This window comes from Sebastes umbrosus, chromosome 17 (assembly GCF_015220745.1).
Source record: "Sebastes umbrosus isolate fSebUmb1 chromosome 17, fSebUmb1.pri, whole genome shotgun sequence".
NCBI classification, from domain to species: domain Eukaryota; kingdom Metazoa; phylum Chordata; class Actinopteri; order Perciformes; family Sebastidae; genus Sebastes; species Sebastes umbrosus.
Window position 1 is genome coordinate 18,957,515 of NC_051285.1, and position 15,796 is coordinate 18,973,310.

Sequence of the window (15,796 nt, forward strand, 5' to 3'; positions counted from 1 at the left end):
CTCAGCATTCATTCATTTCTGTGAAGAAAACTAAACTCAATATTCTTTTATATACTATTATCTTTAGACCTGTCCAGGGTGTACCCCGCCTTCCCCAATGCAGCTGGGATCGGCTCAGCCCCCCTGAATAGAATAAGCGGTTACAGATAATGGATGGATGGATATTATCTTTAAAGTTTGGATCATTATTTAAGATATAAACAGGATAAGGGCTTGGTGAAGACCTGAACACAAGTTATATTCGCAGAGCATTCCCTCTCTGCTAACAGCCTCGTCCTGCATTAGAAATGAATGCTGATAAAACAATAAAAGAGCTGGACAAAACAATGGCCAGGCATCAGGGAGAAGAACACACTGCATTTGTCAAAAAAAGAAGCCTATTAAGTATGTATAATTGTTAAAAAAATAATTAAAATACATAATACAGACAAAGAACTGTATTAAGGTTCCTAAAAATAACAGGAAAAAATCATCTCTGATACAATACTCACTGGAAATAAAATAATCTGCTCAATATTCATCCAAATTTCTTGTTTTTCACAAGCTTCCTGCAGTTATTACGTTCACTATTCGGGTTAATGTTCAGTTTATCAGTTGTTCTGTACTGTTGTTGTTATGCATTGAATATAATATGAAATATCCATAAAATATGTTGCTTAGTCAGAGGTCACGTGTACTTAATAAAGAAAAAGGGGTCCCTTAAGGAAAAGGTTGGGAAACACTGTCTCACAGCACTGCATCAAGTTCTCCTCTGCTTTTAAGACACCGTTCTGCATCTTAAACCAGTTGAGGTATAAAGATTTATTTCAGTTTCACACTAACATGTTTATTCAGTGTTTTTGTAAATATGAGATTCCATATTGGATATTTGTGTACATACTTACTGTTTTCTGTGTTGATCCTCTTCTGTGTTATTCTTTGTGAATCATATTGTTTATATCCTACAGAATAAGAAAGCATGAGGCTTCATAAACAGCACTGTATTATATTTGCATACTATTATCATCCTCTGAGTCAACCTTTGTGGGCTCCCTGCTAGGAGCAGTGTCTACAAATAGTCATCTAAAGCATGATTATGAGAAAAAAAAACATTTAACAATGGGTCTTACTTACATGTGACCTTGCCATACTTTATTCAATAAAAAAGTAACGTAGCTACAATATGGCACACTTGTGCAATGTCAGTCAATTTCCAATGGCGTGGTAATGTGTTTTAGTTATACAAGCATGCTTGTACATTAAACACTTAATAAATACAGTTATTCCTCTTAACACTTAAGAAAAAAAATCAATTTTCAGGGGCAAATTGTAAAATAAGTCTTAAAACACAAAGCGTGTGGAGGAAAGTAGTCAACACCAGTATTCTCCGACCAAACGCACTTAGAAATACAAAACTGCTTTACAAACATTAGGTATACGGCATGCATACAAAAATAGACAACTATTCTGATCATTCCATTGTAATTTACAATACTAGTTCATTATTGCCAAGCGTTAAATATTGTTGTGCTCCCGTTTTGAGGAATAGCTTGCTTTCTATATCTTCTCTCGTCTCTCTTGGAAAAGTACAATGTACATTCACAATCACTGAGGCACAGCACTGATTACAATTTGTATAAGTACCCCAAAACATTGTGTAGTCACTGTTGTCGTAGTAATGTAATATAAATATATATATATGTTATATATATGCCTTAACACCCTGTACACTCATGAACAAACATACCCTTTAATCATACACACATGCATAACAAAATGTTGTGTACATCCAAAATAGCTTTTAATCCTCCATCGGAGCGGCTGTACACAACTCCAGCATAATGTTCAAATGATTCAACAGAAGCGAGGGGAGGCGGGCCATGCATGTGAGCGATGAATTGCAAAGCTCTCCGACACAAAGTGCTTATTTGCCATTTGTCATAAACCCTGTTATTTTATCAAGCCAGACATCTTTTTTTGCCTTTTGTAACAGCCCTCATCTTAGAAAAGTGGAGAGGACACCAAGTCTTTGTGCTCCTGCACGGTGAGCGAGCTTTGAAGGATCTGTAAAATAAAGGAGTGTGAAGAGCCGAGCAGGTAAAGGGAGGTTGTTTGGTGCCTTTTTATCTCCAGCAAAAGGGATGCCGGCTGTGTGAGGCACAGGCAGAGGCGATACGTTTGAGGTTTAATTAACACACTGATCCTCACAGTCTACCCTAAAAAACCCAAGATCGGTTGTGTCTTGAAGAGGACATTCTGTAAGGGAAGTGAAGGTATCGATTAGTAATAGGCCAATAAGTCACATACATATGGAGAGACACAATGCTCAACACATGTTACCTTAAGTGAGCTGTGGAGGATCCGCAGGCGCTGGAGCTTGTCGTGAGCAGGGGGTCGTTGACTCTGCGGACAAATGAGCGCTTGTACTCCAGGAGCTGGCTGATCTGTGGTCAGCCGAGGTGGACAGACTGGTCTGCTCCAGAGCCCGGTATAAATCTCCCAGAGAGTCGGCCTGCATCCTGCAGTCCGTCCATGGCCCTGGCAACAAGGACAAGCAATCATCAACAAAGATTTTACATTAAACTGAACTCAAAGAGGAGATTCATTATTATTTTTTTACAGCAATTTTTCTGAATTATCTCCAGTTTTAAACTGAACAAACACATTTCAATGATTTAACAGAATAATCTTAGCATCTCTCACCGCTCCACTATATGAAACTGTAGCTACAGCCTCTCTCTGCCCACACATTGACACAAGCCGAGTGTTACTGTATGCTACCTGCCCAGCGTGAAATGGCAGAGAGCCGAAGCTAACACAGTTGCTTGTGAAGGGAGTCAAAAATATAGCAAGTTGACTCTCAGGTTCAGTGAATATCTGAGTAACAGGACATTTTCTGGATAGAAATTTGTTGTTGAGTTTTCTCCAAAGTAACTGTTTCATGCTGAGTACCACAAATAAACTTCATTGGGCTGTTTTAGCAATTTAAGGTACTTAAAAGTACTAGTACCACATTGTAAAAATACTTCATTACAATTTCATACAAAATGTTAAATTAAAGATGCAAGTATAATTCAAGAAAATATTTTTGTATTATATAAAAGTATAATCAATACAGTTAAACAGCTCCTGTGACTGTTAAATTATTAGATAATTATTACTCATGCATTAATATGTAAGCAGCATTTCAATTTGTAGTTAGTTGAGGTGCAGCCAATATTTACTTATTTTAATATAAGGCTGCAATTTATGACAATTTGGATTAATCTGTTAGTCATTTTCTGGATTAGAAGGAAATAGTGTAAAATGCCCTCGCAATTACCAAGAGCCAAAGTGACACTTTCAATTTGCTTGTTTTGTCTGACCCCCAGCCACCACAAATCACAACTTTACTGTAATTTAAGACAAGGAAAATCAGCAAATCCTCACTTTTATGAAGCTTTATCAGTTATTAAAATAGTTTTAAATTTCTGTCAATCAACTAATTTATTAATCGACTAATCATTTCAGCTCTAATTTTATAAACTGTCTGGTAGTTTAACCTATAATAATGCATCATATTTTATAAGCTCTACATATGTTTTATATGTAAACTCTTTATTGGTAAAGTGACTACAGCTGTCAAAATAAATCCAGAGCGGTAAAAAGTACAATATTTTCCCCTGAATTGTAATGTAGTAGAAGTAATTAGCATGAAATGGAAAGTGCCTCAAATTTCTACTTAAATATACTTGAGTAAATGTACTTAGTTACCACCAGCACTGCTTGCTAAATTGACAAAGATGTGAGTAGAACAAAACTATCTGCAAATGAAAATATGAGTTTTTGTAATTTATTTACACTTCCAGTGTAAATAAATGATCTCAACATATTGAAACATCAAACCTTCCCCAAAACATTGTCATAAAAATAAGCTGAATTTTAAGTTAATTGAAATTTAAAAAAAGGTAAAAGTTTTTAAACATCATATTAAAGGTCTTACTACAATTAGCTATTTTTTCTGTGTAGTTAGTTGTGGAAGCTCAATTTATGTCTGAAGGATTATTCCCATTTTCCTATATTTCCTTCAACGATTTATGTTCCTTATAACTCTTTTTGCGATGCACAAAAGTAATCTGTTCCTCTCCTATCTACTTCGGTTTAAATGTATACATGGTCTTCTTCAAAGGCCCACAGGATGCACATTTGCCTCTTTAATACAACACGCTGTGCTATGTCTCTTCAACAGAGAAAACACTGGGTGAGCAGCTCATACGTCATTCTAATAAACTAGCAGGAGCCCTCTTATCTCCTGTTACATACACTGCCCTCTGTTGGCACGATACTAACACTACACATAGTGCTCTGAATCTGCTAGTCGTCGCTCTGTTTTGTGTTTGGAAGTCAGGGTGGTGCGTTGTGAAGCTTTGGGGCTGTGCTTTGAAATGATCATGCTTTATTTGCTGCCTGTTTGTGTTTCTTTCTTGTCTTTACAGGCAGTGGTTGGAGAGAGTGAACGGTGGAGCAATAGATTAAATGAGGACGAGAAGAAAGGACCCCTTAGGCTCGTTTCTTTATCCTGTCAGAATTCAACATTAACATGGGCTGAAAGGATTCCTCCTCGCTTCACCATTCAAACACTGCCGAGAGGCACAGCGACATCTCGCTCGAGCAAGAGAGCGAGACAGAGAGAAAGAGTGAGCGTGAGTGTGTGAGAGAGAGAGAGTGGACTGCCAAGATAAATCACATCAAATAAGACACTAAAATTCCTCTCATTAGACAACTGCCCGGAGGTCTTGGAGGGACGGATATGGGCTGGCTTCAAATCCAATCCAAAAAGCGATATAGTGAGTATTCAACCTCTGACATTTGCTGCCTCTGACTGCCTGTTAGCAGCTTTAATAAATAACCGACGACAAATAAGCACATTTGCCTCAACACTATGCAGAAGACAGACTGATCTGCATGTAACAGTGAGCAGGGGAGACATTTCAGGGTGATCTCAGTTATATTGTTGAGTGTGTGACACCTGGTCTCCTATAATGGTCTACTGCACTGGTTCCCAAACTTATCTGTACCCACACAGCCAGGTTAGCTCAAGTATCCCTACATCGACAGCAAACCTCAGCACCAAATGTACTTGATTTGAACTGATTTAAACTGGATGTTATTTAACATTCGTTTGTATAAAAGTGGATATTGTTACATTTATTTACTCCTGTTTTAGCTTTTTATACTGGCCCCCATCATGTTTTAGAATAGATTTGAAGATTTTACTGATTACTTTTAAGTCTCTTCATGGCCTCTCTCCCTGCTATATCTCTGACCTCTTAGTACCATGCTCGATCCTCGGGCAGAGGACTTCTTTCTGTTTCAGAGACCTGGCAGAAAACTAGAGGGGGATAGAGCGTTTGCAGTCAGGGGCCTAAGGCTCTGAAACGATCTGTCCGAGGAAATCAGGTCAGCTGAGTCAGTAAACTCCTTTAAATCCCTTCTTAATAATGTACTTTTATCGGAGAGCCTTCCTGATTTTATTTGAGTTTTATTTCCTTGAGCTGTCAAGTCTGTTTTATTTTTTTTCTGCCCGTGTGAAGCACTTTGTAACGTGGGTTTTTGAAAAATGCTTTATTAAATCAAATATTATTATTAGGCTATTATTATTATTCCCGTGCAAGACATAGTGATCCTGAATTTGTCAAACTTGTATTTGCACCACTTGGAGCGGCAGAAGCTGGACATTTCAACAGTTTATCCATGACTCATTACACTTCTCTGCTCATTTGCAAACTAGTTTCATGCCATCTCAATCACAGCACATGGTGTTATGGTGCTATAAGTGACTCAGCTTGGTGCGACGCATGTCCTGTGCTGTTGGTTTATAATAAATATCAGCACTTTGTAATCCTATTTGTGTTTTTATGTTCCTCCTAAACCTAAACATGTGGATAAATGTTTTTACCAAATCATAATTTCAATTTTTTCGAATTAGTTGATCCTATCTCACATTCTTTCCAAGTATCCTGTGCAACTGCAGGACCCCTGGGTTATATGTACAGACAAACAAATGGTCATCATTACGTGCCTGATGTAGGGTTATAATAGTTTTACATTTTCAATTGTTTTTACTTTACTTTTGACTTTTTGATTTCATTTTAGTTTAGTTTTAGGTAGTTTTCAGAGCGTGTTTGGTAGTTTCAGTTGTTCAGAAAGGTTTAGTTTTATATATTTAGTTTTACAGTAGTTTTAGATGTTTTTTGTTAGGACCAGGTATAATCTCTCAGATAATGTAGCTACATATACATACAACATACATGGCTGGAGAACTGTATAGGAATGGACATAATGCTTAATGTTAATCTTTGCGCTACTTTAGTGTCCGAGGATGGAAGTAATTGCAGCACAGCTCCTATCCTGGAAGGTCAAGTCTGTTCAGTTCTGTGAGTTCAGCGTCACAAGGGTTGACGGAAATTCATGCCATCTCCTTTTTTTGGTAATGATAAATATAGCTAAAAAAACTGAAATTAAATGTGCTCATTTTTATTTTATTGTATATAATTTTTTTAACCAGGAAATACAGTTTTAGTTTAGTTTACTAATATTTTTCACTGCTTATATTCGTTTTAGTTTACTATAATAAACATGTGATGTAGGGTTGCAAATAATAATAATTTTTCTAATTTGTCTGTTGGTTATTTTATTTATTAATCAATTGTATCCTGTAGTCAAAATTTATGAAAATGTCCATCAAAATTCCCGAAGTGTCTACTTTTTGTGTATAAAACTATTCAGTAATTTATTATCAAGTAGTTGTCAATGTTCTATGGATCAACTAATTGATTAGTCGGCTGAGATTGCAATATAGTGAAATCTCAAACCTGGTTATAATTTTAAAGGTCTATCCTTATGTGAAAAAATGTAAAACACAGAAGCCTGTGTGTCTGACCGCTGCCTCTGGGCCTGTCCAGCTGGTAGTGATGGGGCTCTCTCTGATCCGACGCAGCGGCGCTGGCCGCCAGGATAGCGTGAAGCCCGCTGTCCCCTGGGTAGCTGAAGCTGCGGGGCTTTCCTCCGCGTCTGAGTCGATGCTGGACCTGTGAGGCAGAGGCATGGCTCTGTAGTGTTCTTGCAGCAAGCTGCGCTGCGCGGGCAGGTGGACTGCCTGCGGTTACTCCATCGCCAGTTGGTCTCTGTCCTCGGGAGCAGGCTTCTCCTCCAACCGGGAACGTCTGGAGGTAGTGCATCCTTGTGTTGCTCTCCATCTGGTCCTGCCACGAGTTCGGTGGCTGCTCGTCTTCTTGCCGGAGGAGACGCCGTTTGTCGGCTGCTGCTGCTACTACGTCCCTGAGGCTCAGAGTGGAAGTCGTCGTGAGAGGAGCGGGACTGGAAGGTGTCGGAGGAGGAGAGGTGGCCACGTTTTGGTTCCAGGTAGGACTCACCTAAACACAAACAGACGGTTAGCACATAAAAAAGAGAGGTTTGCCACATATCTAAAACTACAGGCTGACAGACTCACTGAGGATGCTCTGGGGTAGGTGTCATAAGGAGGTGGCGGACTGTCCTGTTTGGGCATCGAGGGCATCTCCATGTCCTCATGATCGCTCTCACTCCAGTAATCTGTCATGAATGAACAGACTGTCATGATTTATTTCTATAGCAGAATCAAAAAACAGCTCTTTAAATGCAGTGCAATGCAAATAAAATTACACTCACACCTCACACACTCACCTATCAGAATCTTCTAACTAACTAATACTTTAGATCGACTGAGGTTCGTCATGGCTTATAATACATTAATACTTAACGCATAGTATGTACAACTTATAATAGGTTTAGCTTCTGAACTGATGTGTAGCTCTGAGTGTTCTGACAGGTGTAGCTGCAGTGTAGGTGTGACGTAAGTTCAGCTTGAGGCTGAATATGGAGACGGAAGAATCCACGATGTGAGAACTTCCTGTTGAGTCTTCTGGAGGTGTTGAGCGCCTAATTTAGCAACTTGTCTGGGAAGGAAAGAAGCCCCCTCCTCTCCATAAAACCAAAGACAAACCTGATCTCGCCCGCCCACCTTTGCAAGATTTCTACGCAGGCTCCTCTAAATAGCACAAGGGTTACATCATTTCCTGTCCATTTGCAAGAAGCCAAAGAACACCAGAATATGAAAATAACAAGCACGCCTTCAGCCCCTAAAATTAGCATTGATATTCAGCCCAAAGCATAGATGCTTGAATCCCATGTGAAGTGGAAGTGAAACAGGGGAGAGGTGTTAAAAAAGCCACTGCCACTGATGTAGATTTATTTATTGAATTCTCTGTTCTCATGTTTGCAGCATATATAAGATATAGTTGAAGGAGCAGATGATAGAAAATTACCGCTGTGAACCTGTGATATGGAATTAACACCTCGCCAAGTGAAGACTAGGCAAAATAATTATCCATGCGTTTGTCATTACTTATTTATATATGATTCCTCAACCATGGTGTTTTATATAAGTGTTGACCTGTAACAGACGGAGAATCGTTTGCAGCACAGTGAACACAGTCTGTGACTAATCTCACCTTGGTCCTGGCGAATTTTCTCCTGCTCGGAGTAGCCTGCCACCGCCATACTAAGACGACTCAGCCACCTGTGGGGGAGAATAACGCTCATGTGTGTCTACCTTACAAAACTGCTCTGTTCAAGGAGACTGGGCGGACCGGTAGGGGGATTCAATTTCCGGCCAACAGGGGCATAAATGTGGCTGCAGATCTGGGATTGGGGGGCGGGGGGAGGTTACAGAATGACTATCATAACCTCATTTACTCACCGGGACATGTCGTCTACATTTTCCGCTGCAAAGTAGAAGGTCTTTATCTTCGGATGGCAAGCCTTGAAAGCACTGAAAGGGAACCGAGGGTATATATAATCATATGTAAGCACAAGAACGGAGACATATAGCGCACATTAACATGTGAATACAGAAGACTTCCCGAGGTAAACAGACACGCGTCACACAGTAATTCAGACTGACACAAACACAGCAAGACTTTGCATCATAAGACAAACTGCTCTGCTTATTTTCGGGAGCTGTTCGTAAGTCTGAGCCAGTTTCATTAAAGCACATGTGCATGCAAACACAAAGCTGAACCCAGAAGCTGAGTGGCATGATTAAGAGAGATGTACAAAGGTAAGCCATAATTATGAAACAGGATGCCTTTGTAATGATTTTCATAACTTGTTAATTTGCTGGCATTTAACCAATTACTGAACAACAACCCATTAATGTGCTAACAACTACTTACCACAGAGTATACGATATAAAGTAACCCATTCATTATCTGAACTGTATTGAACCATCTATGTGGAATTTGCCAAAACGTTCTTTGGTTTCGTTGAAATTGAATCTTTAAAAGGAAGATTTGGCTTCATTTAACTAGATCAGATTTAACTACTGGTGATCTAAAGATTTAAATATAAAAACTTCTACATCTACAAGCTTTGAAAGGTCTCGTGGCGATTCTTTTATCTTTTATTTTTTACCTCTCGTAGAGCTATTGCTGCGGTTCCGGTTTTGTTTGTATCGTGCACACTGGATTTAAAATACCTTAAAAAAAAATCTGCTTTGCAGGTGTTTTATGAGGAAGGAAATTAATTCAACACATTTGTTAGAGCTCAAGGATACACACAATGGGCCTCATTCACTAATGTGTGCGTATAAATGTTTCTACTTTGTGCACAAAATAAGTGCACATGCAAAATTACTGTCGGATTCATGACACATGCACACCGGCCAATTTTGTTCTTACCACTGTGCATATGTTAGTGAATCAGAATCATTCTAAATTGACAAACGCGTAGCCACTGTTTGCAATCAGCATACTGCCACACACCCATTTTTCCAATCTTTCTTAATAAGGAAATACATTTGCAAACATGGCAAACATGGCCACAGGAGTGGCAAGGATAAAAAAAAGAGTCTTGTGTTGCAATAACTGAGGCGGTGAATGTTGTGTCCCCTGATATAGGCTGCGGCCTTCGGCTCAGGTGAAAATAAAGAAATGGTTTGATATTGAAGTTGATGCGCAAAAAGAATAACAGATCAGAAGAAAAAGAAGGAAATAGGTGGAGGTGGAGGGCCACCTGATCTATCAGCTCAAGATGAAAGACTTGTTGCAAGTGGGATATGTCCAATTAATGAGGGTGAAAGTGATGACATCCAGCAAGGACTTTCACCCAGAGTTTTAATATGAGATGCAGTTGGTTAAAAGATGTGCGTTTGCATTTCGATAGCCGACCAGGCCTTCATCATTTGTGCATACACATGGTCTGAGGCCATTAAATTGATACTAGATTTGTTCGTAGAGTAAGAACAAATTCAGGTAAGAAATATATTGAGAATCCCAGATTTATACGTAAAACATTCGTATGCACGGTTTAAGCACAGATTTGTGCGCACGCACTGTTTTTGAATGAGGCCCAATGTGTTTTTGTGAGTAACACTGAATGTAGACATAACTTTTGTTTGTTTAGAAGATAACTCAACAGGGCAACTCAGCCTTCAGAAAAGTAGTTATGCACTGTTTTCCCATGTGGCCAAAGTAGTTTGTCCCTTTTTCAAGAAGCAAAGGAATTTCTGTCAAGTTGCCATTCTTAAAAATAAAAGAAATCTAGTTTGTGTTTCACTCTTTCATCTATGTTACAAACTCTCCATCTTACTAAACCTTCTCCATCAACACTCATAGTCAACAAATGATCAGCCCTCCCTGTAAATTCTGCCCTCGGGTCCAAAAAGCACCATGGTTAAAATATCAGTTAAAATGTGAATTGTTTTACATTTTTAGTCTACTAACTTTTTATAGATGTATTTTATAACATTACTGCACTATGTACTGGTATTTTCAGTCTTCTGCATCCACTATTATTAGCACTGCTGCTGCTGCTTAATCTATCTCAGCTTTTTATTCATAATATCAGATTTTAATTAATATCCTATACAAAATTATAATAAAGCCATGAATGTAAAATGTTGCTGGTGCAGTGTACAAGTGCATACTATTTGCGAGTCAGGTGTCCTCTGTAAATTGTCCGTTTTGCATGGTCAATCCCCTAAATTATTCAATATATATGCCAATGTTTTTCCTGCCAAGAAGCAATTTGCACAAGGTTACCTCTGCACCAATAACACATTTGTAGGATTGTATCTTAATATGCAACATGAAGTCTCTGCTGTCAGCTTTGTGAATTGTATTCAATTTGTATCTAGTTTTGTCCAATTTTGAGGCTAAATGGAAAAGCGATGCAAATCTGAGAAGCTTGATCCATGGTGTCCAGGTGAAAATCAGTACTCACTACTTTCGTCTGCATTCGGTGGCTCGATCAATCTTGAACTCCGGGAGGCTGACGAAGCCCTCTGCCTTCTCATCCTGTGACGAGCAGAAGCAGAGTTAAATCAAAGTGCAACATTATGAATAAAAGTTTAATGCTGTAAAAACTATAATATTTACCTCCTCGTTCATGTACCAGTACAGGCATGTGTCTTTCAGGATGAACCAGTACTTCTTCCACTTCTGCGAAAAATAGGTTTTAGCATCCTTCTTTTTCCAAAGCCAGCCCTCACAGTCGCCCTGACCCAAGTCTCTGCAGGAAATACGCCGCTTGCTGATCGAAGACATGGGGCTTCCAGCTGCAGACGCCAGCAGGGGAGCAGAACAGACGAGGAGGTCACAAAACGCTCCTTGACAAACACCTGCTCATGTTTAGGTTTGAGCACATGTGAGCACTCCTGTAAAACTCCTTAAACACATGCTCTTACCTTTAATCTTCTTCTTTGACCTTGACATCAGTGAGGATCTTTCAAACACCTGCAAAGTAAACGACAATGATGAGGATCCAACTGTTGCTAAACGCTCCTGCTTCTACGCTAGCTTATAACAAAAAAAAATATTTTCACAGACTTAAGGGACTGACATGGTAGAGAGAGGCAGAGTCAGAGCTGGATGTGGACAGGGACACTTCCATCTGGAGGGCGGGGACGAGCGTGTAATGGGTGGGGCTGCCTCCTCGCTCAGTCTTCCTCCTGTTCTGGCTCAGGCTGCGTCCCAGCAGGAAGTCCTCCATCGGGGGTTTATCTTCACTCGCAAAACGCAGCAGGGAATTCTCTGCAGGGACACAACAGAGGCAAACTCAGTGCTACACACACTTAAAACAAATTTACACACTAAATGCCTGTACAGTTCCATTGAATGTGTTTGAATTACAAGATGCTGCCCCCTTTTAGAAACGCTAATTTGTCAATTAAACCTGCAGTAGGCAGAATATTTTTGGCATCACTGGGCCAAAGTTCCATAATACCCTTTCAGCATATTGTAATTCAAGTGTTCTGAGAGAAAACTAGACTTCTGCGCCTCCTCATGGCTCTGTTTTCAGGCTTTAAAATCTAGCAGTGACAGGAGACTTTGGCCAATCACAGGTCATTTCAGGGGGGAGCGTTCCTATTGGCTGTGCTCCGGCTGGTGGGCGGTGCTTGGTATTTTATAGCTAAACAGTACACTACAAATGGTAAATGGATATATTGCGCTTTTCTAGTCTTCCGACCACTCAAAGCGCTTTACACTACATTTCAGTATTCACCCATTCACACACTGATGGCAGAGGCTACTAAGGTGCCAACTTTGTAGATCAGGATCTAATCTAAATACTCACTCACACACACCGATTCGGGAGCAATTTGGGGTTAAGTGTCTTGCTTAAGGACACATCGACATGTGATCGAACCACCGACCTTCCGATTGGTGGACAACCTGCTCTACCCTCTGAGCCACAGCCGCCACCTCAAATGTTTTCAGAAACATTTGAGGTGAGAAAAAGGCATTACAGTAACAGAATATTGATTCATATTTGATCAGCGCTGCCTAGTTTGATCGGAGTTCGCGAGTGATTGACAGCTGCTCAGAGTCGGCAAGGCTCCAGCTCGGCTCTGATTGGTTGTATTCCTTCGGTCTGTGAAATCTTGCAGATGCCATTAGGAGCACCGGAGGACACCGGAGGACTCCGGAGGACACAGAGGCACATGATTTTATTCAGATTACCTGTCTCATGCACTACTGTCAGGATATAGTGACCCATTTCATAAAAATAACTTTTTAATCATATTAGCTCCATTTCTAACCACTGCAGCTTTAAAGGTCTTAATGATAACATTTTTATGTAGATGAATATTTTAATAAAAAACATCCACAGAGCCTTTAGAAAGATGCCAAATAAAAGTATGGCTTTTCCTAAAAAATAAATATTATGATTGTGAATTAATCATTTTAAAAATTTGGGCAGGTCCAAAATTAATATTTTGTTTATCTCTGGGGAATATATCTGACGTTTGGTTCCCACTTCTAACAAGGCTTGTGAGCCAATAGTAAAACAACGTTGGTATCATGTGGTATCTCTGGGTCGCCAGTTAGTGTCGAAAAAACAGATAAATGGTTGAGATTGATTGTAAGTGTCTGGCAACAACTTGTTGTGAAGTAAATTCAATGGAACGAAGAGAGGGAGAATGCGATATCTAGTGGCAGAATGTTATCAATGTTATCAATAGCACCTTTAACATCATTTCCCATCTAGACTTTGAACTTTTAACCACATATTAGTTGCTACAGTAGCTTATGGCACAACACTGATCATAAACTTTTATGTAATCTATCGTAAGACAGAATGTCATTTAGCGATCTCTCTTTGAGATCAGTGAATGCTGACGTTTCAAAAAGACTACCTACAGAGGAAGGCTGTTGTCAGGCAGGAAGCCCTCAAAACTTCCAAATACTCTCTTTTGTAGATAAATATAGCACCATCACTTTTTTTGAAAAGCCCAAAGGAACAACATACTGTATCACCACCATCCCCAGAAGAAACAAACACATCACTCAAGTCTTTCTTTGAGACTGAAATAAAGCAATTCAGTCTCCTCCCACTCCATTTACCACCTAGCTCGACAGTCACCAAAATGTGAAAATCCCAGGATATGTCTCTACAGTTGCCAAAGCAACGGTGTACTTATTATATCCAAACGGAGAGAAACGGCAAAGCTGAGAGCGAGAAAGAGAGGGATGAAGGGAAAAAAGGAGCAGTGGTAGATTGTGAACACATGGAGGAGATAGAGGCACGAACTGATATCCAGCATGTTATCAGTTTTGACAGGCCAGCTCATCCTTCTACTTTTTGGCGCGGAGATCTGAGAGGGTGAGGATATTATGAGATATCCACCCACTCACCTCAGCTCCCTCCGTCCCTCTCTGTCTCCCTCCTTTCTTTTTCTCTCTCCCACTGCCTCCCACTCACCTCTCCTGCTCTCTCTCTTCAGCTTGGCCAGGTCTTCGTTGTCTCCCACCCAGTTGTATTCCACCGGCATTGAGATGGGCCTGAGCCTGCCTGGAGCAAGGAGGCGCAGGGAACGTCAATATCACACAGCTGCCCACACACACATCAAACAGCCGCAGACGTCTCAAAAAACATCTCCAAAGCATAACAGACGTCATATTCGCGGGGCTTTGAGCTCTCTGCGCTCACGATTACAGGAGCGAGTCTTCAGACGAGACCAAGGTCTTACCATAGGTGGGAGTGCTCCCCCTACGGACCGATGACACCTCTTGGTTCTGGTCGTACTCGTAACAGTACAGTATAGCATCTTCCTCCACCAGAGGAAATCGCCGCCGACACTCCTGGTCCAGGTAGGAGTTTGGTGACTCAGAGCCCTCTGCGACAGGGATGTCCGTTTGAGGTTCGTCACCCGACAGATTTCCCTTGTCATCTCTGTGGTAACACAAAGCAGCGAGCAATTTTAATGTCAGTGAAGATCTGGACTACTAAGAGAGAAAAGAAGAAGCAATGCCACCATCAGAATGTAATGTAGGGTGAAAATTTAACATCTTCAGCAGAAGAACAAACACGTTTTATTTTGAAGGATAAATTGAACAATATTCTATACATTTGTTATTGTCAACAAATCCCATGAAAAGCCCAAAACCAACATGTCCGTCTTTCAATACTTTCTCACTCCTCCAGCCTGTCTGTGGCTCTCAGCCCCGAGCCCATTCGTTCCTACGTATATTTTTAAAAGAGATCACAGATATATATAGATATATATAAATATATATTTGTTGGGGACTATTTTCAGCTGTGCATTAATACACATTTGGTGCCCTAGTGAGTGTTTGCAGCACAGTGTATGTGGTGTATGTGTATTGACTCAAATAAATTATAGAATCCATGTCCAGGGTAATAAAGGAACATGTCACCCAGTGCAACGGTGTGACTCACTGATATATTTATAGTTTTTGGACAACAATGGAGCTTTATGGCATAGAGGAATAAGCTGTATCAGGCTTTGGCTAATTAGGAAATACTTGTTAGTAGTATCAATTTATTGTTTTTTTTGTCTTTTCGTGGGATTTGTTGAAAGAATACTACAAGAATTACCCTGGAAGTTTCAGTCCAATACTTTAATGTCAGTGATAAATTAAGAGTCCAGAGCTACGCTAGCGGCTCTGCGCAATGGTGCTTTGAGCTAAATGCTGACACCAGCATGCTAACATGCTGACAGTGACAGGTGCCCTGTGGATTTTTTTCTTAGTTAGTAATTATGTTTACATTTCTCATCTAAGTCTACTGTGTGTCTCAATGAGGCTTGACAAACATGGTGAATGCATTTCCTTCCTCAAAAAACACTTGCAAATGCTAACTTTTTACTTATTTTAAATCATGCATTGTTTTCAATCCATGTTTGCTTGCTGTTCATGTCTAGAAGGTAACCCGCAAATTGAAAACTTGCAAAAACTCTTGTGAGACTACCAACCTATCCAACCTAGACTTGCTG

The 15,796-nt window shown here is 40.0% G+C and overlaps 1 protein-coding gene and 1 long non-coding RNA gene across 8 annotated transcripts in view; one reads left to right on the forward strand and one right to left on the reverse strand.

The window, feature by feature from the left end:
* Positions 1-1,103: 1,103 nt before the first annotated feature.
* The window catches only part of LOC119475849 (connector enhancer of kinase suppressor of ras 2-like), a 39,550-nt gene continuing 24,857 nt past the window's right edge, over positions 1,104-15,796 (reverse strand). For 4 of the 6 annotated variants that reach the window (XM_037748925.1, XM_037748924.1, XM_037748923.1 and 1 more), the window contains exons 11-22: positions 14,531-14,733; positions 14,263-14,352; positions 11,899-12,089; positions 11,744-11,792; positions 11,436-11,614; positions 11,281-11,354; positions 8,759-8,830; positions 8,511-8,578; positions 7,465-7,572; positions 6,902-7,388; positions 2,320-2,516; positions 1,104-2,235 (exon numbers count right to left, since the gene is read on the reverse strand). In XM_037748925.1, the coding sequence (XP_037604853.1) occupies positions 2,321-2,516; positions 6,902-7,388; positions 7,465-7,572; positions 8,511-8,578; positions 8,759-8,830; positions 11,281-11,354; positions 11,436-11,614; positions 11,744-11,792; positions 11,899-12,089; positions 14,263-14,352; positions 14,531-14,733 (1,717 nt within the window). In that variant the 3' untranslated portion in view covers positions 1,104-2,235; position 2,320. The remainder of the gene's footprint in view (positions 2,236-2,319; positions 2,517-6,901; positions 7,389-7,464; positions 7,573-8,510; positions 8,579-8,758; positions 8,831-11,280; positions 11,355-11,435; positions 11,615-11,743; positions 11,793-11,898; positions 12,090-14,262; positions 14,353-14,530; positions 14,734-15,796) is intronic. The other 2 variants (XM_037748927.1, XM_037748926.1) reach the window with 1 other exon arrangement.
* LOC119475850 lies at positions 4,375-6,029 on the forward strand. 2 transcript variants are annotated; one of them, XR_005203899.1, is made up of 2 exons: positions 4,375-4,805; positions 5,293-6,029. It is a non-coding gene; the product is annotated as an uncharacterized LOC119475850 (long non-coding RNA). The 2 variants fall into 2 exon arrangements; XR_005203900.1 differs by having other exon boundaries at positions 5,316-6,029.